The sequence below is a fragment of the Condylostylus longicornis genome, unplaced genomic scaffold, assembly GCF_029603195.1.
Source record: "Condylostylus longicornis isolate FDR11 unplaced genomic scaffold, ASM2960319v2 ptg000004l, whole genome shotgun sequence".
Classification (NCBI taxonomy): domain Eukaryota; kingdom Metazoa; phylum Arthropoda; class Insecta; order Diptera; family Dolichopodidae; genus Condylostylus; species Condylostylus longicornis.
In genome coordinates this window covers 7,558,585-7,584,740 of record NW_026577973.1, presented here as the reverse complement: position 1 = coordinate 7,584,740, position 26,156 = coordinate 7,558,585, and the positions used below count along the sequence as shown (strand labels likewise).

General features: G+C 25.0%; 2 protein-coding genes and 1 long non-coding RNA gene across 5 annotated transcripts in view; 2 read left to right on the top strand and 1 right to left on the bottom strand.

Annotated features, from left to right (window-relative positions):
• The first annotated feature begins 610 nt into the window (after nucleotides 1-610).
• LOC129608391 (E3 ubiquitin-protein ligase RNF19B-like) lies at nucleotides 611-7,226 on the top strand. The gene is made up of 10 exons (XM_055519878.1): nucleotides 611-1,411; nucleotides 1,920-2,050; nucleotides 2,752-3,064; nucleotides 3,128-3,281; nucleotides 3,353-3,700; nucleotides 3,764-3,900; nucleotides 3,959-4,056; nucleotides 4,118-4,633; nucleotides 4,697-4,777; nucleotides 4,834-7,226. The coding sequence occupies exons 1-10, from the start codon at nucleotides 1,339-1,341 to the stop codon at nucleotides 5,569-5,571; spliced, it is 2,589 nt and encodes an 862-aa protein (XP_055375853.1). The 5' UTR covers nucleotides 611-1,338; the 3' UTR covers nucleotides 5,572-7,226.
• Nucleotides 7,227-9,144: 1,918 nt separating this feature from the next.
• LOC129610386 (uncharacterized) lies at nucleotides 9,145-11,164 on the top strand. The gene is made up of 3 exons (XR_008697089.1): nucleotides 9,145-10,361; nucleotides 10,418-10,692; nucleotides 10,752-11,164. It is a non-coding gene; the product is annotated as an uncharacterized LOC129610386 (long non-coding RNA).
• Nucleotides 11,165-12,549: 1,385 nt separating this feature from the next.
• The window catches only part of LOC129608289 (uncharacterized protein MAL13P1.304), a 76,197-nt gene continuing 62,590 nt past the window's right edge, over nucleotides 12,550-26,156 (bottom strand). For 2 of the 3 annotated variants that reach the window (XM_055519699.1, XM_055519707.1), the window contains exons 2-7: nucleotides 17,375-17,952; nucleotides 17,125-17,280; nucleotides 16,009-16,609; nucleotides 15,786-15,933; nucleotides 13,694-15,710; nucleotides 12,550-13,629 (exon numbers count right to left, since the gene is read on the bottom strand). In XM_055519699.1, coding sequence (XP_055375674.1) covers nucleotides 12,799-13,629; nucleotides 13,694-15,710; nucleotides 15,786-15,933; nucleotides 16,009-16,609; nucleotides 17,125-17,280; nucleotides 17,375-17,521 — 3,900 coding nt within the window. In that variant the 5' untranslated portion in view covers nucleotides 17,522-17,952 and the 3' untranslated portion in view covers nucleotides 12,550-12,798. Of the gene's footprint in view, nucleotides 13,630-13,693; nucleotides 15,711-15,785; nucleotides 15,934-16,008; nucleotides 16,610-17,124; nucleotides 17,281-17,374; nucleotides 17,953-18,363; nucleotides 18,459-26,156 lie in introns of those variants that run through there. The other variant, XM_055519715.1, reaches the window with a different exon arrangement.

Below are 26,156 nucleotides of genomic sequence, written 5' to 3'. Positions count from 1 at the left end.
TATATTTTCTTATTTTTATTGATTGTTGAAAATTTGGTTCACCAAAACTACTTTCAAATTGAATTTATATACTATTGGCCTTGGAAAAAACATTAATAAATATTCATATTTCGAAAATATTATTAATAAAATGGTTCCTTAATGAGATAGAATTGGATTTTACCTAATAATCGCTTATAAAACATATTTTTTCCACTTATAATTATTATATAATTTTTTGACAACGTCAATTGATGTCAATTAAACGTCAATTGAGTAAGAAAATTCCCGTCTATTAAAATAAAGGCTTTACCGCATATTACGTTATAGGGGTTTTATAGTAATATTACTTTGTATCAGAGAGTATTTCTACAAGCACAATTATTTCCAGTATAGCAATGATTGTGTAGGAACGTTACGATTGCCAAATATGCCTATTCTTTTTCATTTTTATTAAAAATCTTTGAAATGTTTATTATGGTATTGAAATGAATTAATGAAAAATTATGCTTTCAATTTTAACCAGGGCATTATTTAAATAACTACATAAATATTTGTCAGCTGGAAAACTTTGAAAAAATTGTTTTCTCTGTCACTGGCAGCACCAGCAACTGTAGTATGAGTGTTTTTTCCATGTAGTAAAGTAGTAATAAATTAAGAAATTTACTTTTAAATATTTAAGTGAAAATAAAATTTAATTTTTTAATTCGTCACGTACTACATGTTTCTGTTATCTTTTTAAAATAATGAAAATTGTGCATTTACAACGAAATTATAATGTTATAGTAAAAAATAAAATCAATTAAATTTCGGTTTTGACGTCTCAGGGATTTTTCTACTTTCACACATAAAACCCGATACGCGATATATCAAAAAAAAATTATACGAGATTAGTCACCCACCATATTTGTTAAGAAAATAAAAAAAAATCTTAAAAATTTTATCAAAATAAGATATTAATTATAATTTAAGCACAACTTATAAATTAAAAAAAAAAGTTATCAACGCATAATAGTCATTAATGAATAAAATTAATAAATATCTGTATGTATGTATATATATGCATATACATGTATAAATTTAGAGCTTTATAATTTAAAATATTAGAATAAAAATCTAGTTCGTAAGAAAAAATAATTTTCAATGCCATATTTAGTATAAATAAGAATTTTGCTATTAATTACGGCTAAAAAATTAAGAAAAAAAAAAGTTGATAAAATTTTTCTATATCATAAGATTTCGTGCAATTTTTAAATGCGCTTTTATGTGATTTTTTGCCAAGCTATTAAATTTCAAATTCAATAAGAAAATTATAAATACTAGAAAAACTAAAAACCAAAAGGAAAATACGATAAAGATATGAGTCGACGTAGTCGAACTTCATTATTTAGTGGTCCGAGTGGGTTTTCATTGCGGAGATTAATTTTGCAAGGTTAGTAAATTTTTTCATAAATTTATTAAATAATTTTTATAGAGATATTTTAAGAGGTAATGACTTTTGTTTTTTAAGAGGTAATGATGAAAGTTAGGTTCTGTAATACATATTATTTAACAAATGTTATACATAATATATGAATGCAAAATAATATGTAAAAATTCAATATTATTAAATTCTTGTCATGTATGTACCTATATTTGCTTATAAAATCATGTATGTTTGTACTTATATAGGCTGGTAATAGCTAGTGTCTACCTGGGTATAAAGGAAGGTAAATAGGTATACCTACCATCCAGCTAGTATATGTTTTTTTTTTTAAATTAATAAAATTATATTTTCAAGTTAAATTTTTAATAATTTCCGATTTATTTTTTTTCAATATAATCTTATTTTGTTAAAAGAAATTATTTAGGGCTATTTATTATTAATCTAATATATTAAACCAAATTTATTTTTGATATTATTTTAAGGCTTATATTTTTTATGTACCTATGTATTTCAGGTGCAAGAGCTGCCCGCGGAAGTCCTACACTTGGTCAAAGATGCGATATAGAACGTGGTATTACATCAAATTCTAATAGCAAACATGACAAAAAACATGGGGAAGGCACTAGCACCAGCTATGGAAATAAGGTAATAAAGTGACAATATTTTAAGATAATATAACTAATATTTGATACTTAAAACTATAAGGCACATTTCGCAATTAAAAGTTCCACCAATTATCAACTTATTTTTAAAATATTTTAACGAAAAAAAAAGTGTTAGAAATTTTACTTCAAAACACTATTTCTTTAATAGAACATAATATTATACTTTTTATTTTTTCAAATGCTTACGTTTCCTTATTTGACTTTTAAGATTAAATTTCAATGATAAATTTTAATAGAAGAAAATACTAAAACAATAACACATAGTTCTAGCACTCTCTATAATGTAGGTACCTATTAAAAATAATTTCTGAAAGGGGTTTGTGTTATTTACGCATATACAAAACTCAATTCTTTAATAAGTAAGTGCTTTTTATATTTCCTTATCACAAATTGCCTCTAATAATTTATTTTATATGTATTTGTTCTGGGTTTTCTTTATTATCTTATACTACCTCATACCCAATATATATTTAAAAGGTAAAATGTAAAAAAAAATCGAAAAAAAGCAAAGATTTCTGAATGATTTCTACTCAATAAACATTAATCTTTTTTAAATATACGTGTATCTATATGAGTATTACAAAAATTTTAATATATGTTACGAGTATGTAGTATTTCATATTTAAATTTCTTTTTTCGTATTTTGCTTTATAAAATTTTGCTCCAATATTTGTGTTTTAGACATCGAATGGCGAAAACGCATCGACATCACGACAGAATGCCAACAACGGCCTACAACAACAAAATAGTATACAAAGTGATGATTGTTCATTCCCTTTGGGTACTGCGCCGAACAATTCGAAAGCAGCTTCTATTAGTTCACCGCAGAGAAGTGATTCAACTGGTGATAATAATTTTTATTGTCAAATTTGTTACAACACTCCTACACCACCAAACGCATTTTATACTTTATTTACTTGTAAACATACAGCTTGTCGGAATTGCTTAGAAAGATATTTAAAAAATGAGATTAATGAATCTAGGACTGATATTGGTAGATATTTTCAAAAATGTAAAATTAAAAATTGTTAATTAAGACTCTTCAATTAAATTATAGCGTGCCCACAGTGCTCAGAGGCGATGCATCCAAGTGATATAGAAACATTATTAAAAAATTATTCGGATGTAATAACTAAATATGAGGATTTTATGGTTAGACGTTTTTTATTAACCGACCCAGATTCAAGATGGTGTCCAGCGCCAGATTGCAGGTAAAATGATTTTATATCGCATAAAATAAATTTCAATAAACGATCAATTAAAAAAATGATTCATTGAGCAGTTTCGCTATTATTGCTACTGGATGTGCATCATGCCCTCGTATTCGATGCCAAAGACCTGGTTGTGGTTTGCATTTTTGTTACCATTGCAAAGCTGAGTGGCACCCGGATCAAACATGTGACGCAGCTCGTGCTTCAAGACAAAGCCCATCAGCCCAGCTCCCAACTGGCAAAATAATTAGCCCTGATATTCAACATCGTAATGGAGACGATATTAAACCTTGTCCTAGATGTCAAGTTTTAATTGTTAAAATGGATGACGGAACTTGTAATCATATGGTTTGCTCAATTTGTGGATCAGAATTCTGTTGGTTATGCATGAAAGAGATTAGTGATTTGCATTACTTAAGGTAATAGATTTAAAAAAGTTATAAAAATTCTTTAAATAATCTGGCTATTCTTGTTTTATTAAGTCCTTCGGGATGTACATTTTGGGGTAAAAAACCGTGGTCTCGAAAGAAGAAACTTATGTGGCAACTGGGAACACTCGTCGGTGCACCTTTAGGTATAGCTTTAGTAGCTGGTATAGCCGTTCCTGCAATGATTATTGGTAAAAATGCACCGATGAAACAATATTAAAATTATGTTAAATTTTAATGTTTTTTTAGGTATTCCTGTTTGGGTTGGAAAAAAGATTTTTACTCGGTATAAATCTTCGACCAAGCACAGACGAAATTGCGCTGTTGTTGGTGGAGTTTTAGCCTCAGTAAATATAACAAAAAAAATTTCTTTCTTAAATGGGTTTGATAAAGTATTGCTTCTTTTAGATATTCGTTTCCCCTATCTTAGCTGGCCTGGCGGTTGCTATCGGTGTTCCAATTTTGCTTTTCTATGTTTATGGCGTTGTTCCAGTATCATTGTGTCGGGCTGGTTGTGGAGTTTCAACTACTAGAGATGGTTTCAAATTTGATTTTGATGAGGAAGAAGAGGAAAATAACACGAGAAATCAAAGTGACGGAGCAAGTGTTGATGCAGTATCACGTATAGGTGGTACGAGCATTGGTGAAGTTAGTCTTAGCGTTGCAAGTGGTAGTCATATTGTAGGTGTTTCTAATAAAGGAGACGGTCCCCAGTTTAGTGTTGCACAATCATTATCTTCAAAAAATGAATCAACTACAGCATTGGCAGGTAGCATAACTGGACATCGATTGGAAGTTCAAGCTGACGTTAGTTTATCCGAGACCGCTTCAGCCGTTACATGCATCAGTGAAAAATCGGGAAATATTTCAAATGATACGGCTTCAACAAAAGCATTGGCTGGTTCAATTTTGAGCTATAGACAAGTAAAAATTTTAACATATAACAACTATAAACAGTTTTAAACAATTTTATATTAATAATTCTAGCAAACAAATGATTATTCGAACGTAAGCGAAGATGGAATATCCGAAAGAAATCGCGTTTTAGACGTTGCTGTAACAGACCAGGTAATTACATAATTTTATTTTAAATTGATTAAAAAAAATGTTTTTGGTTTTTTAAGGATTCTCAGGTTGACAAGGCTAGTGTTGGAAGTTGCCGTTCCTTCCGTAGCTCTGAAAAATCTTTTCGCGATGATATGGATTCCACAGCATCATCTGTTAAAAGGCTGCAATTTTGTGCCAGGCATACAAAACCAAATCCAGTTGCTTTTCGTACTATGTCCTTAGATAGTAATAACGGTACTAATTATATACCAGAAAATGTCAAATTAGAAAAACAGGCTGAGGAAGAAGAATGTAGTGATAATAATAATATGACTGATATAAAACCTGAGAGCACAATTTTAATTAATAGAGAATATGTTGGAGATAAACCAATTATTGGTACATTAATTCGAGAAATTCACTTTGTTGAAGGAACTATTTATAAAGGAAAATATCCAAATGTGAATAACAGTGTTGGAAACATAGCTAATTACAATAATAATAATGAAATTTCGTCTTCCTATTCCAAATCAGTTCCGTCAACAATGAACGCTGCTACATCGACGTCAGCGAACACGACACCAACCAATTCACCAAATATTTCACCTACAGCTGTTTCCCCTGATACAATTATCACTAATTTGTCTTCTCAAAACATTAATCATAATAGTCCTGATGGAAAAAATAATCCATCAAAAGCATCGATATTAAGAAATTTATTTTTTGCTCAAAAAAATGACAATATTCTTACGCAACCAAGTGATAATTCAAAGAATTCTGAAAGTGATAACCATGATGTTTTGAAAAAATCATAAGAAATAAGATAAGCGGAAAAAATTATTTTGAAACAAAGTAATTTCATATATATATATATTAGAATTTTATAAAATTAGAGATTAATATTTTTTTCTGCTTATGTTTTCGACATTTTTTTTTTAATGTCGAAACTTTAGTTTTCCAATATTTGATTCGAAATTTTAAATATTTTCTACTTTCAAAGTAATCCAAAATAAGTAAACAAGTACAGTTGCAAAAGTTTTTGAAATATAAATCTGAACAATATTAATATAAAATTAAAATAATAAATTAGCTTACATACATTTTACAAACTTAAACAGTTATACTAAAACACTTATTTTCTAAATAAAGAGATAAAATAATTTTCCGTATTAAATAAAAATTTTAAATGAAACTAAATTCTAGCAAATAAATTCCATCATTTATGAATAAAATGAAATCACTGAGAATCACCTACATATTTGCTTTGATTAAAGGCTATTGATTTTTTTAAGTTTAATTTTTTTAATGTATTTTTAATTTTTTTGCCAATTGTAATAGTACAATTGAATCAATAGTACGTTATGGATTGATAAAAACTCAAATTGAACTCAAGTTGTGGATTAGTATGTAATTTTATTTTTACATTTTTATTTTTGTTTTGATCAAAATATCGTATTTAAAAAGTTAACTGCTATTTTTTATAATGGAAATTTTGTAAATGAAATAAGCATAATAATGAAATTAATGCATAATTGCTTATTTAAAATTAAATTTCTAATTTTTAATAATGTATGGTTATCAATAACTGTATAAGCTTTTGCGATATCTCTTCAATAATTTTTCTTTTAATTTAATTTAACTTTTAACAAATTTAAAGTTTCGAATTAAAACGAAAAAAACAGGGTTAAAATTTTAGTATATTATAATTATTTAATAATGAAAAAAAATTAAAATAGTAATTATAATTTTGAAAAATATAAAGAATATCTCGAAATTATAGTTAACTTAAAAAAAAAATACGTGGAGTAGTTAAATGTGTTTACATGAAAATTAAATGCTTACATGTTCTACTGAAGGAAATTGTCCTTTTTTTATGCAAGTATGGAAAATTATATAAAGAGTAAATAATACATAAAAAATAAATAAAGATTTAACTGTTCATTAAATGCATTCAAATCTCATACGCTTTAAAAAAAAATCAAGAATTAAGCAACTATAAATTACAATAAACGATCTGCGTAAAACAATACAAATTGCTAAATAAAATAAAAAGGCAGATAGTTGTGTACATAATGGAACTTAAAAATTGTAAACTTTAAAATGCAATATGTTAAAAAAGGTACAAAAAGGGAATTAATTGGCTTCTTCAGAAAGGCTCGACGTTCTTTTTCAATTAAACTTTCATGATTGGATATTAAAAAAGTTAATACTTAAGCAATTGTGATATTTTGAATTAGTTTAAAGTTGAATTCTCAAGTTTGACTTATTTTGAATACCAAGTCCAATTAATTTATATGAATATGATTTGGTAGTTTTCTTTTCAATATTTTATACAAAAAATTTGAAAATTTAAAAAATTTTTTTTGTGACTACATAGTTAATTTAAAATTTCTGTACATATTTAAAAAAAAATACATTGTATCTTGCAATATAATAAAGTAACCTAACAAAAACTGGTTTAAAAGACATTTAAATATTTAGGTACATATATGTATCTTTTAAAATTTATATTTTATTAAAAATAGCAAATTATTAATAAAATATTTTACTAATTACTAAAAAAAACAAAATATATTTAATCATGAAAATTTTAATGATTACATACTTATTTAAAACAAAAATAAAAATATCAGTATTTAATAAAATTAAATACTGATGTATTAATATTTATATAATGTAATAAATTGAATTTATAATAATGTAATAAATAACTTATTTAAAACAAAAATAAAAATATTGTTAGGATCAGGATAATAATAATAATTAATCAATGGTTCTTATAATATCAAGAATAAAAAAAATCAGAATTTTAAAATTTCAAATCTTTCAGAATCAGAAAATCGAAATTTCAGAATTATCAAATGTTCAAATTCATAGAAATCATAATGTCCTACACACATTTTATGTATAATATTACAACAAAATCACCAATAGAGTATGTAACAAACAACATAATCAATCGTAAGAAATATTTTTTGCTTCTAGAAAAGTTTCTCTTTTACTATGATTTTGTTAATATCTTTAACTGCATTAAAATAAATATACTTAGTGTATAAAATATAACGAGCATACTTACGTATATTCTGTTAGACGTATCACTTGAGGTGATGGGATATTATTGAAAAGTATTTTGGTTTTCAGTATAAAATTTCAAATGTTGAAATTAGTTTTATTCAGAATATTATAAAATTTTAAAAAACAACCCATCAATTCAAGTGATGTGACATTCTGTTAGTATCTGATTAATTTAAGTTTTAACTAATTTATTTCGATATACTTTTTCAAATCAAATCAAGAATTCCTTTTTTATACCTTTTATTTGGTCTAGAAAAAAAATTTAAATTTTTGCTTTAAATTTTTTCAAACTTTTTGTTTTTTTACAAAATATAATTTAAGGGAAACAGTAAAATTGGTTAAATACAACCTATGTACACAACATACATAAAAAAACCAACAATAAATATGCAACTTTACTACAAAATATACTTACATAATTATAACATAGATATAGACTAAAGTATGTATATAAGAATACACGAAGAGCGGCACTATTTGCAAAAGAAGTGATGAATTTAAAAAATTAAAATTTAATTATCTTAATATTTAATGAAAAGAAAAAAATATTTTCTTTATATAGTAATAACATTTTTTTTTTGTTTTCGTTTTTTAAGTTTTTTTATTTCACGATAATTAAAATATATCTTTAACATTTATGATAAGAGTAAGTACTACACGCATGGTAGTATGGTATGAACATAATACATATGAAATATATGTAATATTACTTGTAAATTATATATAAAAAACAAACGTGTATAAATTCATAATATGTTTAAATATAATTATTATTCTAATATTATGTATATACAATTTTTTTATTTTAAATAGTTATGACTTTTTGTTATTTATACTTTACAAAAGCAAAAACAAAACAAAAAAATATGGAAACAAATAAAATTATAATTGAAAAACATATTTTTTATTTATTCATATTTTTTCTTTTTTTTGGTATTTATAAAGGAGTTGTAAAATATAATATAATTTAGAATGCTTGCCTTTAAAGTGTTTCAGTGAATTTGAATTTTTTTTTAAATTTTTTAATTTGTATCTCTTTTAATAGGTGACATAAATATAATAGTAATAACAAGAAAAATAGCAATTATACTATTAAATATTTATTCTAAATATGATTAGACTTTTAATTGAATTTTCGTTTCACTAATGAAGAAAATTCTTCAATGACACAATTAATAAAAACATAGCACCATTGCAGAGATAGAATATAAAATTTCCGGTTATTTTTTTGAAAATTATTTCAAATTCCTTGCGATTTTCAAATGTTAAATACATGCATGAAATTAAAAAAAAATATATACTTAATTCCCCCACAAGGCAGTCACCTTGTCGTGGTGTGGGGGCTCACGTTGCAGTGATTCAATAATAACATTGATGAGCAACAAACTAAGAACTGCCAACCCCTTAATCCAGTGGTGTTATGCGACCCGTGCCCAGTGGACATGATTGGTAGCGGGGGGATATAATATCGAGCTATCGCAAACGGAGCCTTCCTGATAACCGGGCCACATCAGGAAGTAATTTGGCCTTAACATAATTATAAGATTTGGTTTAGTGGCAAATTTTCTCCTAATATTTCAACAAAAATTAAGGGTAATGAATATGAAACAGTTAGTGTGGAATTTCTTTGCAAATTTAACGCAAAATCTGTCTTGAAAAAGCAAATAAAAAAAAGGTTTTTTCAAAATCGAGAACAAAGAAGAATTTCTACAGTACGGGAAAATTATTTGCAATTTTCAAGATTTATTTATTAATTGTGTTAACCTTCTTTTAATAACCAAAAAAATAACACCAATTGATAGATAATTTAAAAAACAAAACAAGCGATATCTTAGCCGGTGTCTATGTGGATGAAAAAGGTTTTAATGAGTAAAGATAAATGGAATTTTTTTCAACCTTTTGCTGGAAACAAATAATTTGAGTGAGAAAAAATGATGCCATCAGGAAAAGAATAACAAATTTCTTAATTATAAAAAAATATGAAAAGCAAGCAAGTTTAATCCATATTTCAATTAGGCTTTGAAGTAATTTGCTAAGGGTTTCACCACACTTTAACAGTGTTTAAATTTATAAAGAAAATTTGATGTATCTAATGAACATAAACTAAGTGAATCCATAATATTGTTGCTTTTACAAGATTAATAAGAATTCCTTTAAGCTATAATTTGAGAATTCATAAGTCAATTAATCATACTTAGTCGTCACATGAAACACATGGAACAAAGAAAATAATGTGAAGAAATTTAAAAGTGTGATACATATTATTAAATAAAATAAGATTATTATCATCGAAAAAAGACAAATTAAGCTAAAAGGTGAAGCAACAATACTGAAAGGTTATATATCTATTGAAATATTTTGGAAAAAATATGTCCACAAAGTTTAAAAGAAAAATTATGGTGTGGCAAATATACCAATGAAAGTATTTTCAAATAGAGGGAACATTAAAGGACCTCGTGGTAGAAGTAAGATTTTAGAATTAATACTGTTTTTTTCAAGGGGAAGATGGAAGAACTCTCTGTTATTTCAGGTATTTAAAATATAAAAAAAAATAGTTTTTAATAGTAATTTTATTTTAATTTCTAGATATAATAGGAGTTTTAATAGCAGAACAACTAATATCTAACTTGAGAATATTTAGAGTAACATTGTTAAAGTCTCAATTCGTTTTGCCAATATTTATACTTTCATTAAGCCTCTTAAAGTTTTAAAGTCGATGACGAATTGCGGCCAAAAAGAATTGATATTGCTGATTGAATTGTAACGAAAACTGAAAATGAAAAAGAAACAAGTTTGAGGGTAAATTTATTGAAGGATCTTCTTATATTGGAACAGATAGTTCGTTTGAATTGTTCGCTAGGGTAAGATAACATAATTTGAATGTTTATACATGATTACATATTTTTGTTTTTATATAAAGATATAGAAACGTATTTAAAAGGACCAGGCTTGGCTAGTAATATTAATTTTCAACGCAATTTGTCTTTAACAAAACATTAATAGTAAGTAAGTAAATTATAAAATATAACAAAACACTTTAGAGAATAGATTAAACCCTACTTTAACATTATATCATCAGGGTTTTTGCAATTATAAATTATAAAAAATAAAATAAACATTATTAGCCCAAAAATTTATTGATTTCATGTCAGTAATTATTAATTAAAATAAAACATTATATAGTATTATGTTACTAAAATACCCATATTTCAAAGTTATTTACTTTTATTAATATATTATATAAGTATAATCAATGAATTTTAAACGAACTTAAAAAAACAAAACAGAATTTTCAAATGTATATCAATAAAATGTATGTTTCAAATTAAATAATTTTTGCTGAGTTTTTATTTCAAACCACAAGAAAACTTTCGACAGCTATAATTAAATCGTTGGGAACTTCATACCCAAATAATTATGAATTTAGTATGAAATCATTAATTAAATAATGCTTCTTGTCTTAGAATTGACTTATACATGCAATACAGTATCGCCAACATAAAAAAAACAAGCTCTTAAGAAAAAAAACATTTGGAATATATCATTCTGTGTGTTAGCATTCAAGTAGGAGAAGGAGAATATTGAAGATCGTTAACTATAAAAACTTGTTTAAAAACTAAAATAGTAAAGCAGAACAAAATTAAAGCTTTTGGAAGAAATTTCGAACGAATTTGTTAATTTGGTTAATTTATTTATTTCGACATTTTATATATAAGCAGATATTGCATATTAAAAGCTTTTGCAGGATTCTATATTAATATAAAATTTAGTAAAATAATAAATTTATAGCATTAAAATCAAAAACGTAAGTATTTTCTCTTACCTATTTTAAATTAGGCTGTTTGCATTCTTCTTATTTATTAATTCAGCTGACCTATTCTTATTCTAAATTTAAGTAACTTCCCATAACCACTGATTTTGAAAAATACCGATTTTTTATTCTCATGGAAAAAATTAATGTTTATAAAAGAAAATATGTATGAGTTTAGTTACATATTTTATCAACCTCCACACATATTATGTATGTACAATAAGTGCTTATTAAACGGTACGAAGAATGGTAACATTGCAGTATGAAAAATTTTACGTTGCATAATTTAATTTTTTTAGCAAACGTTCTCGACTATATTTAACGTAATATTAATTCGGACCAAATCAATGTTTATAAGTTCTGAACTTTCGAGAATTTTAAGTTCTAATACTGAATTAAAGTTGTCATTATTCTTTTTTTCTTACATATGAAAATTAAAATTATGGAATTTAATTTTCATGAATGAAAATTACGAATTTCAATATTTTGTTGAAGAAAGTAGAGATGTGAGTTTGTAAAAACGATCGCTACTCTTCATCTTGTGTGATAGTTCTATATTTTCAAAAGTATAGCTTTACAGTTTAAGCAGTTCTTATTAAACATGCACAGTGCAATTCTAAGTTGGAACCTATAGTGGAACAAATTCGGTATTCACTGAAAAAAAATATTTAATTTACTATGGATATTAAATTTTTTTCAACCAACCAGTTAAAACACTGAAAAATCAATGGAATAATAAAAAACACTGTTTACTATTGAAATTTTTATATTTAAGCTTTTTTTTTATATTTTTGATATAAATTAAATATAACAATATTTCTTTTTTTTTTTGATAACTATATTAATTAAAATAGTTAACTAACAACCTAAGAACAAGTTAAGAAAGAATGATAAAGAAACTGAATTATATTATTATGGCAATATTATTTGTTTTTGAAAATTACACAAAAATTAAACATAAATTAAAATAAAAAGAATTTATAAGTTATTCATGTTCTAATTCAGATACATTTTCAATTGAAGAAGGTACATATAAAAAAGGAAATAAAATTCAAATTAATTAAATTCAGTCATATTATACATAATTAATAATAATTTTCTATATTTGTTGAAAATCTTCAAAACAAAACTACCTAAAATTCTAGAAATGTAATTTTTAATTTTCCAATGCGTTTCTTAACAAACTTTCTTGCATTTTTTTATTTTTATTATCAGCTAACCTTTGTAGTAAAGTTATACGTTTTCCACTTACAAGTAATGAATTTTGTTGATGTAATGTTGAATCAGTTTTTACGGAATCGTTCTCTTGTTGTTCAAGAACTGCAGCTAAATTAATTTTTTTAACAGGTTCAGAAAGATCATTTTTCATTAAATATTCTTGAAACTCTTTATCGCTCGGACATTTAATTACATATTTTTCCTCACAATTTTGTTGTATTTCAGAGATTCTGTTTTGATTTAAATTTAAGATAGGTTTTATTTCATTTGGCACATTTTTAATCATTTCTTTATTATTATTTATTTGTCCCCCTACAAAATTATTAACCAAAGCATTTTCTAGAGATTTCTCTGGTTTTAAATTTTCGGTTACCGTTCCGTTCACGTTAACTTCTATTTTATTTGAAAGACCGCCAGCAGTCGAAAGAGATGAATCTGACATAGAAGCTAAGTCTGCGAAGTCAGTTAACTTACGTTTTTTATTAAAAAGTCTTATGACGGAATCATCTGAGGTTCGCCTTACATGCTTTACTTTTTTCAAATCTTCAAAACTCTTAAACAAATTTGTAAAATTAGGTGACGTTTTATCTATTCCGTTACTGATATTCAATATTTTACTTTTTGGATCAATTTCTAAAGACGACTGAGTACTTTGCTCTTTTTTAAGTTGATTCATACTTGGTGAATACTTTGTATTTAATATGCAAGGATCCGCAGTGTTATTCAAATAAGTGTTTTTGTTCTCCAAAGTTGAGGATTGAGAACTTGTCTATAAAAATATATAAAAATGTTTTTAAGTAAAGTTCTTTGTCAACTAAATATTTATTACTTACATTTGCTACACTCTTGGACACCAATTTTCGTCTTTCATCATCCGTTGAACTCGTTTTATTTATTACATTGTTCACATTATTTGATGAACTACTACTGATTGTACTATTTGAAGAGCTGCTTTCTCTACTGCTATCGTCTAAATTTACTATTATATTTCGGCGTTTTCCAGTCGCTTTACCAAAACTAAATGACTCCCTTTCAATACAGAGCATATCTTTTTTGAGAAAGTTAGACAAATCATATACAAAGTCTTTTTTAACAGGTTTCACACGATTTCGAATAGGTCTTTTCAAAGTTGGACTTGCACTAGAAGTATTAATTGTTAAACCAGTTCGATCTTCATTTGATGATATTGACAAAATAGAATCGGAACGTTTGATGCTGCCTGGTATTTTATCTACTCCATCCTCTTCTTCATTATTTTTTTCCAAACATTTTTCAGAGTTTTCTACGTTGCTAATCTTATCGTTTTCTGTTGTATTAGCGGATTCATTAGAATTAATTATCACGTTTGGATATAGTTTCCCAACATTCGTTTCTTCAATAGGAACTATTTTCAAATCAATTTCAATAGTGTCACCTGGAGCTGGATTAATAACATCTACGGGTGATTGAATGTTTTCTAATGGGATACTATTTTCGACAGGAGCACGCATATTTTTAATAACGTAAGGCTCTTTTGGCTTACGTCCTTTTTTCCCAGATGAATTTTTTGCGATATAATTTTCGTCTTTATTCAAATGATGCATTTTATTTTTTACCATATTGGCTTTAGCTATATCTGCTTTAATATTTTCAATATCTTCCTCTTTTTCACCTTTAAATTCCCCGTTATCAGAAATTATAATATCTCCATCGACATCGTCTTTACCGTAATTATCTTCCGCCACTAAAATTTGATCTAAATTTTGTTCTCCTGTAAGAGAATGTGCAGAATTCAAATGATTAACAACATCATATTTCCGAAAAGCTCTATAAGGACATATATGGCACCCAAATTTACGACGTCTGTAATGAAACATTGAAATGTGACGCCTTAAATTGCTTAGGGCGCTAAAAGCCTTTTTGCAAATTCGACAGTAAAAAATTAAATCTTTGCGTGGAGTGACTAGTTTTAAAAATTTTTCCCTGTTAAAATCCCGCTTTTTGAAAACAACTGAAGAGCTAGGTGCATTTTTTTCTTGTTGTTTCATTTGGATTATACTTTTCTCAATAGTTTCAGGAATTAAAATATCTTTTGTTTCCAGATTTCCATTTACTTGAATTTCTTTGATTGTATTTAAATCAGGAATTTGCTTTGATTTTTTTATGACGTTTTTTTGATCAAGTTTTGTATTTTTTAAGTCCGATATAACACTTTCAATATTCTGATCTTCTTTGATTGACTTTAAAACTAGTTCACTTTTTCTAATTATAATTGTTTCTGGTTTACGACGTTTTCTTTTATTGATGCTTTCAGCTACACTTTCCTCAATTCTTGGTTTACTAGCTTCAATTATTTTGTTGCTGGAATTGAAACCGATTTTAGTTTCATCAGATTTAATTGGTTCAAAAGTGGCATTGGCAATTGATTTAGCAGCAAAAGCTAACAGAGAACTTGTTGCACTTGTATTGGAACTAACTGGATTGCCATTTGTTATACTATTATTATTTGCAGGCGATGATGTTGAACTACGTGAAGTTGAAGAGTTTTCTCTTGAAAAAGTTAATTCATTTAGTTTTTTACTTATAAGTGTAGGAGTTTGTCGATGTTTAGCTGTACAAGTTTGTAAATGTGTAGTTAATACAGCCCGTCTTTCAAATTTTTTCCCACAATAGTTACACAAAGGAGAATTTCTTGGTGAGCGATCAATGTTATCTATCCAAGCCCGAGGGTTCTCAGCATCAATATTATCTATTTGATTTCCTTGAAGACGAGCTAATTCACGACTAGGGCCTTTTACTTGTACTTCATCAATTCTCATGCGTCTTTTGAAAATCGTTTCTCTCATTTGACGTATACGTCGTAATGATTTTCTAAAACAAAAAAAAAAAATCAAATTTAGTTAACAATGTAAAAAAAAATTGAAGCTCTGAAATCTTTTAACTTACTTGTGATCATTACTCAAATGTCTTATAACTTCTGATGGTTTTAAAAATGTTTGAGAACAGGATGGACATTGATATACATAAGTAGAAAGTATATGTTTTGTTTGAATGTGAAGTTTTAAAGTTTTTTCGGTTGAAAATTTTAGTTTACCTATAAATAAATGATAAAAGAAAAATAATACTTTAGAATTTCCAATCCCAATAATTTCTAAATTATATAACTAACATATTTCACATATTATATTTTTTTCATTCAAATTATTTTCAATTCCTTTGGCAATTTTCGTTTCATTTGTTGTGCTATTTGTTATATTACAATGATTTTCATCATTACAATTGTAATTGTCTGTATCCAAAAGTTTTCCATCAGGTCCCAAAATAGTTTTGCAATTTACAATGTCATTTATTTCAAGTATTTCCTTTTTAATATTATCACAATCCTCTTTTTTAACAGTTTGATAAACAGCTACATTACTATTTGGTATACCATCCAATTGTAATATATGATTTTTCTTTAATATTTCTTCTTGTGTTAATTTTAAATCAACTTGTTCATAAAAATCAGATAATCTAAGTGTACGATTTTTTTGCTCACGATTAATTAAACGTTCTATAATACTAGTTAAGTCTTTATTTGATTTTTCTATGTTATTGTTATTGTTATTATTGTTTGAGGTTTGTTGGTTATTATTGTTATTGTTATTATTATTACTATTAATATTGGTTGATGATATAATATTCTTTTTTGAAGTTTTATGATTATTATTGGACTTATAAGAATTTGTGTATTCTTCTTCAGCTTGTATTATTGTTGAGATGTCTTGATCCTAAAATGAATAAAGTAAAAACATAAAAAAAAACAAAATTATACACATATTTTGCTGCTATTTAATAAGTTTTGAATTGTTTTACTACAAAATATGCATTTTCCTTTAGTAAATCGTAAAATACATTTTGGGAAGGAGGATACATTATTGGGAAATACATTTCTTAAGGAATTAGATTATTCTTTTTTCATATAAAATATTATTCTAAATGTAAACCAATAGACTATAGAGCAACTAATATTGCATGTATTTTAACATTATTGTTCTAACTTATACAAAACTTCGAGAGCTTGTCTAAAAAAATTTATTTTTTAAAATTGAATTTGCATATAAGCAAAAGTATTTTATTTTTTTCAAAAAGTATTTATGAATGATCTCATGTAAATCTTAAAATTTTATTCTATTTTCAGTAAATTAATCTGCTTTGTTTGCAAAGTAGCTTAATTTATTATAAGAATTTTTACGTATATAAATTATTTAAATAAATTTATTTATACTAAATTAATTTTACTTACTATAAAACCATTTCTATTTATGTCAAAAGTATTATTATAAAAATCACGGCAATACACTCTTTTATGGCTAATGAAATTTGTTAAACTTCGAAAAACATTGCGGCAAGTCTTACATTCATATAAAATGTCACATTCACGACTCAATAGTCTTCTTATCTACAAAATAATGAAAAAAAAATCAATTTAAAAAATGCTTCTATTATTTTTTATTAAATTTTTTAAAAATCTAGTAAAAATTGAAAATATTTACTTCTTCTGTTCCATTCTCGAAAGCACGTTTAGCCTCTAAGAAACCAGTTATCGATGTTAAAATTGGTTTTCTAAGTATACTTAAATCTTGCTGTTTTTTTGATGAATTTTCATTATCCGAACTGTAGCCAGATGTACGATTTTTCATTTTGTATATTTTTTTATTAATTCTTTTTTTTTTAGTAGATTATTTTAAAAAATTATTGTTTTTGTTTTGTGTCTTCAAATCAAACAATTGAATAATAATTATTAAGCGTTTTTGGTAATGTTTTGTGTAAAATTAATAAAAATTTTTTAAAATTATAATTTAAATTATGGAAAAATCTTTGTTGTCTATGACAGTATAGAAATTTATTTCTATTTTCTAATTTTCGCTTTTATTCAAATATGAAATTATTGCAGGTATTTAAAAATTTTTTTTTATTTATTTATTATATTTTTATTTTATAAATTTTCAATTATTTTTTCAGTTTTCTTAATATTTTCTTATGATTGTATTTGTCGGAATACTAATAGTATTTATTTGGAGAACAGCGGCAATATTGTTGAATACTGGAAATGCCATTTTGATTTAAAAATCTAAAATGAAAAAAAAAAGAAAATATTAATTAATTTTAACAATTTAAAATTATTCATGAATATTTATGTAAGTTATGTATGTATATGTAAGCAGGCCCTTAATTTATAAAAGTTATAAAGAAAGAATTTAAAATTATTTTTATTAATAAATTTTGAATTTGAAAAATATTTCTGTCCCATGAAATTCATTTTCATTATTAATTTTATTATTAATTATATTAACCATAAAAGCAAATAATATGTTAAAGTAAAATTGTGAGATCTATATTCAATATTTGCTTATTTTATAATTAATCTAAACGCTAAAGTAATGCACACAATTTCAAAAGTCTTGTTCGAACAGTGAAAATTTTACAATATGTTGAAAATGATAGTGTTTAGGAAAAATGTTTCGGAATTTAAAATACTTACTAATATTTTATTGTTGTGACCCCGAAAATGCAGTTTCAATAACTTGAAAGGTAATTTAGTAATGCAAACCATATATCGAAAACTATTGACTTTTTCGAAGCTTAACGGTTTTTATTGTACTGAAATAAATACAATGAAAAGCAGAGTATGCAGCGGTGTAAAATTGAAACTATACGTTTTATGAATTCAAGTTCATATCTTAATTAGTTTTTCGACCAATATGTGGAAGAACTGATGTATGTTAATCAACTTAAAAATAATCATATAGTCTTTAAAAAATTGAGTTGGTGTAAAGTAAAATAATTAATTTTCCCTTGTACAAACCACATAAGCAATATAATTTTGATAATGTTTTACCATACTTAGGGTATACGAAATGGTGCTACTTAATTTTAAAAACAATGCATTTATTATTAATAATAAAATTTCTAAGATCCTTTCTGGTTTTCAAACATCGCAATTTATTACTTCACAAAGTATTAAAAGGTTAGTAAGTATTAATTATTATTTTTTTTTATAATCTTTATTGAATTTGTTAATAAAAAAATTCAATTTGAAAGAAACTCATAAGTTACAAACAAGGGGCTCATAAAACTACAAACAAATTTTAACTGGCTGGATTATAATGTCATTTTTTTTTAACGAAAAAATCCTAAAATTTTCACACTTTTTATTCTTCTTTTTAAAACTTTATATTTTATTTCGATTTATAAAAAAAAAAATTCATTTAACAGCCATACATAAATATAATTTTTGACATAATTTATATTGGTGTTAAAAAGATGAAAAAGGATTTATGAAATTGATTTCGTTTTAATAAATTAAATTTAGGTTAAAAAATTTATGAAATGTGAATTGAAATATATGAAAAAGGAAATTTATAATTAAATCCTATAACTAAGAAAAAAACTCTCTCACCCCTTAAAAGATATGAATACTCGTAAATAAAAAATTTTTTATGAAAATTCTCATGCGTGACATTTGTAACATATGAAAAATGTAGTTTGAAAAAATTAGAGTGTAAACACTATAAAAAGTAAATATAAAATATCTGAAGAAGCAAATAAAATCATTCTAATTAATAAAATTATTAATATAGATTATCTTAAGTGTTTTAGAAAATTTTACGAAAATAGCTATGACAAAATAGTAGTTGTAATATTTTGTACTTTAATAAAATTATAACAGATTTTCATTAAATATTTATGAGAATTATTATATAACACAAAATTAAATGAAATTATATTTAATATATTCAAAATTTTCGGGATTATTTATGAGCTTTATTAAAATATGATTTTTCTCTTCAAATAATCGAAATAAGATGAGCATTGTGAAGTTTACAAATGTGAGAGATACCCGAATTAATTTTACATAATATTCTTTGGTTATATAGTAGTTTATTTAAAGCAGAGGTTCCCAAACGTTTTCCTCTCGTAGACCCCTTGTCGCGTGTTTTAATTTTTCATAGACCCCCTGCTATTTTCTTTGATAGATTTAAATTTCTAACAGTAGCAAGGTACACTTATGATGTGAGAAAATTAAATAAAAAACTTATTTACATGAGCAAAACTAAACAAAAAATAATTCAATCTTATACATACATCACTTGCTTTTTATGTCAATATTATTACATATTTATAAAAAATAAAAATAACTTAATAGAATGGATGAATTTGACGGTTTGATAATAATTTATCAACGTTTGGCATTAATTTATTTCGTTTTAACCTTAAATCTTATTTGCTATTTTGTTATTAGATTTATAACTACGCTTAAATCTTTTCTACAACGTATGAAAATGAGAAAGACGCCCATTTCGTAGACCTCCATTTTCATTTGATAGACTCCCAATTTTTTTTTTCACCTTCGTAGACCCCTAGCAGATCTTCATATAAACTAAACACTAATATTTTTGCTTTTCGTACATAGGGGGTCGGGACCCTTTAAGTCTTTTCACGGATGTTTTGCACTTCTCATTCCCTCTTAACACTACCGCTATACTAAACATTCTAACAAGCTGCAATATTGCAGTTATCTTCAGTCTTTAGACTTACTTCAAGCATTTATATTATTATATAATAACAATTGTTTTGAAAAATCAAAAAAAAAGAAGCATCTAATTAATTTATTCGTGAAAATTAATTCGAAAACTGTCAAATACGAGAGTATTCTATTAAATTATTAGACATTAATGAAATGTTATACGCACCTATTTAAATATAAATGACAGACATATAAAATGACAGATTTTTCAAATTAATTATTGTAATTAAATTAACAAATTTCTAAATTAAAGTAAAAATTTCTCTCTTTTTTTTTTCAATTTAAATTAATTAATTATTCGCGAAACTTTACAAGTTTTTTTTTTTAAATGAATCCTAATCCCCTTTTATTAATTCTGTGTATGCAATATTTTTTGATTTTTTTATGTTAATTAGTTTGAATTTAAAAAAAAAAAAACTAATTAGTTAAAACTTTGCTTTTTTTTGTGAGAATTGTAAAATTTTAACGTAATTATGACAATAATTATTCAACGTATATAATATGCATGAGTAGGCACATTACATGTACATTATGTCATTAAATTTAATTAATATAAATGAAAAATAATTTATAAGTGTTATTTAAGATTATTCTTAAGACCAAGCAAAAGATTCTTAGAATTTCCAAGAGCGTATCAACTGAATTCTGTAGAAATTCCGTGATTTCAATAACGATTTATAAAAAAGTTTAAGTACGGTGTTAATACGATTGTAATACCGTCTCAGAGCTTTCAATACCTTTACATTGAAAAAAAAATGCTAAAGCTTTTGATACATTTTGGAATACAATTTTTACAATATTAATACATACTTTGACGTTTGTCAAATCTGAAAATAAATGCTAGTTTATTTAATTGGTAATTTCTGGCAACATTTATATGACATATATAAGAGAAACGTTGCTCGATTTTTTCGATACCCAATTTACTTTTATTTTACGTATCCGCTACGTATAGAACGCATTTTGGAAATGTCAAGAGCTTTTACTAAACTTTTTGGAATGTGATACTTTGTAAAGTTTACATCGTAAGCGCATTATTGAAGTCACGGATTCTTAGAGTTCAATTAATCCGCTTTTATGAATATTTGAAGAAACTCTATACATGTGTAGCATGTAATTTGGACAGCTCTAATTTCAATAAATATCAAATTTTGTTCGCATATATAACGTTTTGGTAACAACCACAACTGCTTGCAATCCAATATTTGAGTTTTTCATGTTTGATATTCAAATATTGAAATTTGGTTTATTGGAAACATTTCAATATTCGATTGTGCCTTCAATATTTTTAATCCTTAATTTAATTAAAATTGTGGTAGGACAGAAATTATACAAGTTTTTTTTTTCAATTTAAACAAAATTTTTTTTTTGATAAATTTTCCCAATATTATAAAATTGTTCAATAATAAAAGTTATTTTTGATGACTGGTTTTCGTCATAAGAAAAAAACTAAGAAAAAAAAATTAATTGTCAATTAAAATAGACTGTTAAAAAAGTTAACTAATAAAATTGGGTGCTTATGTTGCATAAAAATAATCAAAAAATAAACCGAAAGAGAAAAAGAACATTTGCAATTTTTTGGAAATTCCATTAGATTTAATCCCACACTGACAAAAGCCTGTCACCCGTATTACAAAAGTTTATACATTTTTTTTTTTGTGTGAAAATAAATTGATTTTTTTTTTTTTGAATTTAATGTCATTGCATAATTTTTATCCTTATTTTATAATATTGTTGTCGTCGTCAGCGAATAAAAATAAAATCACTATTGAAAAACAGACTTTTTATAAATTTTCTTGTAAAATGATAAAATAGGCGAAAATTTTAATTTTATTAAGTTTGGTTTACTTTTTTTTTGGCATAGCTCCAGAATTTCATATTGAAAATGAAAAATCCCTGATCTACATTTTACATATTCTTTCGCTTCAAAATCAATAGATCCATATAATATATCCACATATATATAATAGATATATATATATATATATATATAATTTTAGCAGTGTTATTTAACTGTTTTTGTGTACAGATGTAATATTAATAATTATATTAAGATCCAGATTTGAAAAAACTTATAGTGAACACCCTAAAACATTATATTCAAACTTTTATAATGTGGAAGATTGAAAGAAAAACGCTATGAAATTGTAGCCCCAGTTATGTACATATGTGTATGCTTTACTTAAATTTTACTTCATTAATAACTGAAATTGTATGCATTTATTATGTATCTGAAATTAAAAAGAAATAAAACTAGACTGCAGAGCTACTAAGTGTCATGCAAATGATATGCTAATGAAATAGTTAATTAAAATCATATGAATTTTGTGCGATTTTCAAAAACCTTAGAATTTTATAAATTTTACTTTAATATTCCAGAAACAATATTAATTGCAATTCATTTCACAGAACTATAGGATTGATTTAATATTAAAACATTTGTAGTGTTTGCTTGAAATTGCATAATATTGCAGAATTTTAAGGAATAAACGTACATATAATGTTAAGAAATTGAAAAATTGAAAAAAGAAAACGTTTAACTTTGTCCAGATTTGTTGAAGTGGTGCGTGAGCCTCAATTTTGCAAGAATTACAAATTTAAAATTCTTTTATAAAAATATGTACAACAAATTTAAAGTAGTCTGGAGCAGTTTGGAAACGGAATGATATTTTGTACGGAAAATCTGTTATGTAGGAGTAGGACCTATAACCTATAAATTTAAATATTCAAAATTTGAGATCTTACTTTGTTTAACTTTTTCTTTATGTGTAGGCTGGCACATCTAAAATGAACATGTTATAACAAATATTTGAAAAACACAATTATTCTTTTTAAAATTTTTCATTAAATGAGATTTTTCTCATTTAGGAATTAATTTGTTAGACACAAACATCTTAATACTAAAAATAATAATTCGGGAAAAAACATAATATTTAAATATGAAGTTGCCAAAACAACAAAAAAATAATAAAAAACAAAAACTAGGATATTGAAAATGTCTTCAAAAGTCTGTCCTATCTTCTACCTCCTACAATTTTGCTTTGTTTTTAAGGAAATAAAAATAAATTAACCTCCTGTTAACACTTTCTTTTTTTCAACCTTCTGCATCGCATCATCGTCGTCACTCTTCATTACTCATACCCATACAATGTTATTATTATGTCTATTTATAAATTATATATACATATACATATATATATATATACATATATGTATATAATCGCAAGTAATTATTAAATATAAGTTATTAGAGCAAGCCTTTAAATTTAAAAAGATATTTTGTTGCTAAAATAAAATCGTACATAGTTTAAGTTTTCAACACACCATAGTGTGCCAAGTATGACTTGTATAAACACTGATTTGATCATTATGTTCGGTAAATTTAGTGAATTAATTTAATGAAAATTAATTGCAAAACAACAAGGTAAAAAAATCTTATGTATAAACAACTTTAATCTTCCCCAAAAAAATCTGATGATGAAAAATTTTGTGAAAAACATGATCAATTCAGAATGTCGTCTTATTTTAAAGGATTATTTATCTGTAGTACACGTATAGCATATTGGAAAAAATTCAATTTTAAAATGATTCGACAAAATACATTGCTAAATGCATTTATAGAACTTTTAAAAATAAAAAAGTAGGAATATGCGAAAATTTTATTTAGGAAAATTCTGTAAAAAAAAACAAAAGTTGCTGATTTCTTATTGAAATAATTATTTTATTTAGTTTCTCACAAAAATCCAATAAGGTTGTAAAGACATTTGTAAAAAATTAATATTATTTCGTTGTTATAAAATTAAACTTATTGAATATTGTACTGCCAATTAACTTATTCTGTACTATGGCGATTAGAAACGTTATAAATATCTTTATGGTAAATAATCTTGTAAAATATTTTTAAACATCAATACAACACTTTCAATATTAAGATTCTATTAGCGTGAAAAAAATTCAATGTTTAATTGAAAATGACGATTATCTGAAAACGTGATAAAAAATTTTTAGTTCAACTATAGAATTGGTTCATAATGTTTTTTTCCCGACTCTTTCAAGGCATTGAAGAAGAGAAAAAACTAAATAAGATCAATTTTGTAACTGAAAATGAGTGAGAATATAATTTGCTCTTACGAACTCTCAATTTTTAAAAAGGAAAATTTTTCAGTAATGGAAAGTACAGGCCATCCCTCACACTCACTGAACCTAGAGCAAATAAAACAAAAGCCGCCATCGAGATCTCTACCAGCTCGCCTAGGTCATTTGAGAACTGAGTTATTATAGATTTTAAAAATTGTTATAAAGACAAGAAAAACATCATTAACAAGATTCAAATACAGTTGATATAAGAGCATTGTAAATACATAGTTCCAAAAACGTTTTCCAAAAGTAAAAACAACTCAAAACACAATGCAGTTGCATGTTTGCAGTTATTAATTCCTGTTTTCTCTTTTTAAAGCCAAATTGAACCAAATCAAAGAAAATTTTCAAAAATTTTTTCAATGTTCTATAATCTATGAAAATTTTAATTGATCTCAAAAAATTTATATAAAAAACAATGGACTGTCATTTTAAAAGTTTATTTAAAAATACACTGTTAAAATGACAGTCAATTAAACAAAATTTTGTGTATTCTTGATATTTTTTTCTTAAATTTTACCAAAAGAACTATTACTACCTAAGAGTATCTATTATATAGAAAATTTTAATATTATAAAAATGAGAAATTTTTCAAGCACATAGTTTTTATTTGAGAAAAGAAAAACATTCCAACAACCGGAGAAATAAAAAAAAAAATAAATTATTTATACATAAATATTTTTTATAATTTCCTTTGAAGGATCTTCTTTGGATTAATATATAAAATTTTGTATGTATATATGCATGTTTATATGTATAAATATTTGCAAATATGTAACCCAAACAATTGCGTTACAACAAAGGTCTAAACATAAGTGTACCTTATATTATATAATAGGTTGCATGTAGATTTGCTAAAAAGTAATTTTAGTTTTTATTTACAATGTTTGTTTTATGTTTATTTTTCTGTTATATTCTGTCGTTTACTCTCTGTTATAATCTCTCATCCTTTTTTCATTTTCTTAGATTTTTATTTAATTTCTTTACAACATTTTCTAATTCTTTTACCTTTTTTTTTTTTTGGTTTAATTTTACTCTTTTTTTCTTTTTAATTTTCTATTAAGGTTTCATCTCTTCTTATACAAAAATCTAGGATTTGTCTATATATTTTGACAAGTTTATATACTTGTTATATGATAATGGAACAAACGGAACAGTGCCAATGTTTTTTTTACAACCATTATACAAGAGGACTTAAAGCTATCTAAAAAATAACAAAAGAAAAGAGAAAAAAAAAATAACAAAAAAAATTTGTTTTTATTATTATATTTTTTTTTTCTTTTTTATTCAAAATAATATCCTTTTTCATCACACACAAAACAAAAAAAAAAAAAAAAAACTGTAATATTTTTTTTTCGGATTTGGATGGTTTATACCTCAATATTAAATAGTATGCTCCACTACCGCCCTAATATTGTCATTGTGTAACACACAATGTTATTTGGTTTATTTGCATTTTCTTACACATAAACATACATACGAACAATGTATTTTTTTTAATGAAAAGTACAGTGTATATTGGCTCAGTTGTATTATCAAAAATAGTTAGAGGGAAATCTGGGTTTTTTCTATATTTGAAAATATTTTAGTTAAAAAATTTAGCCTACTTT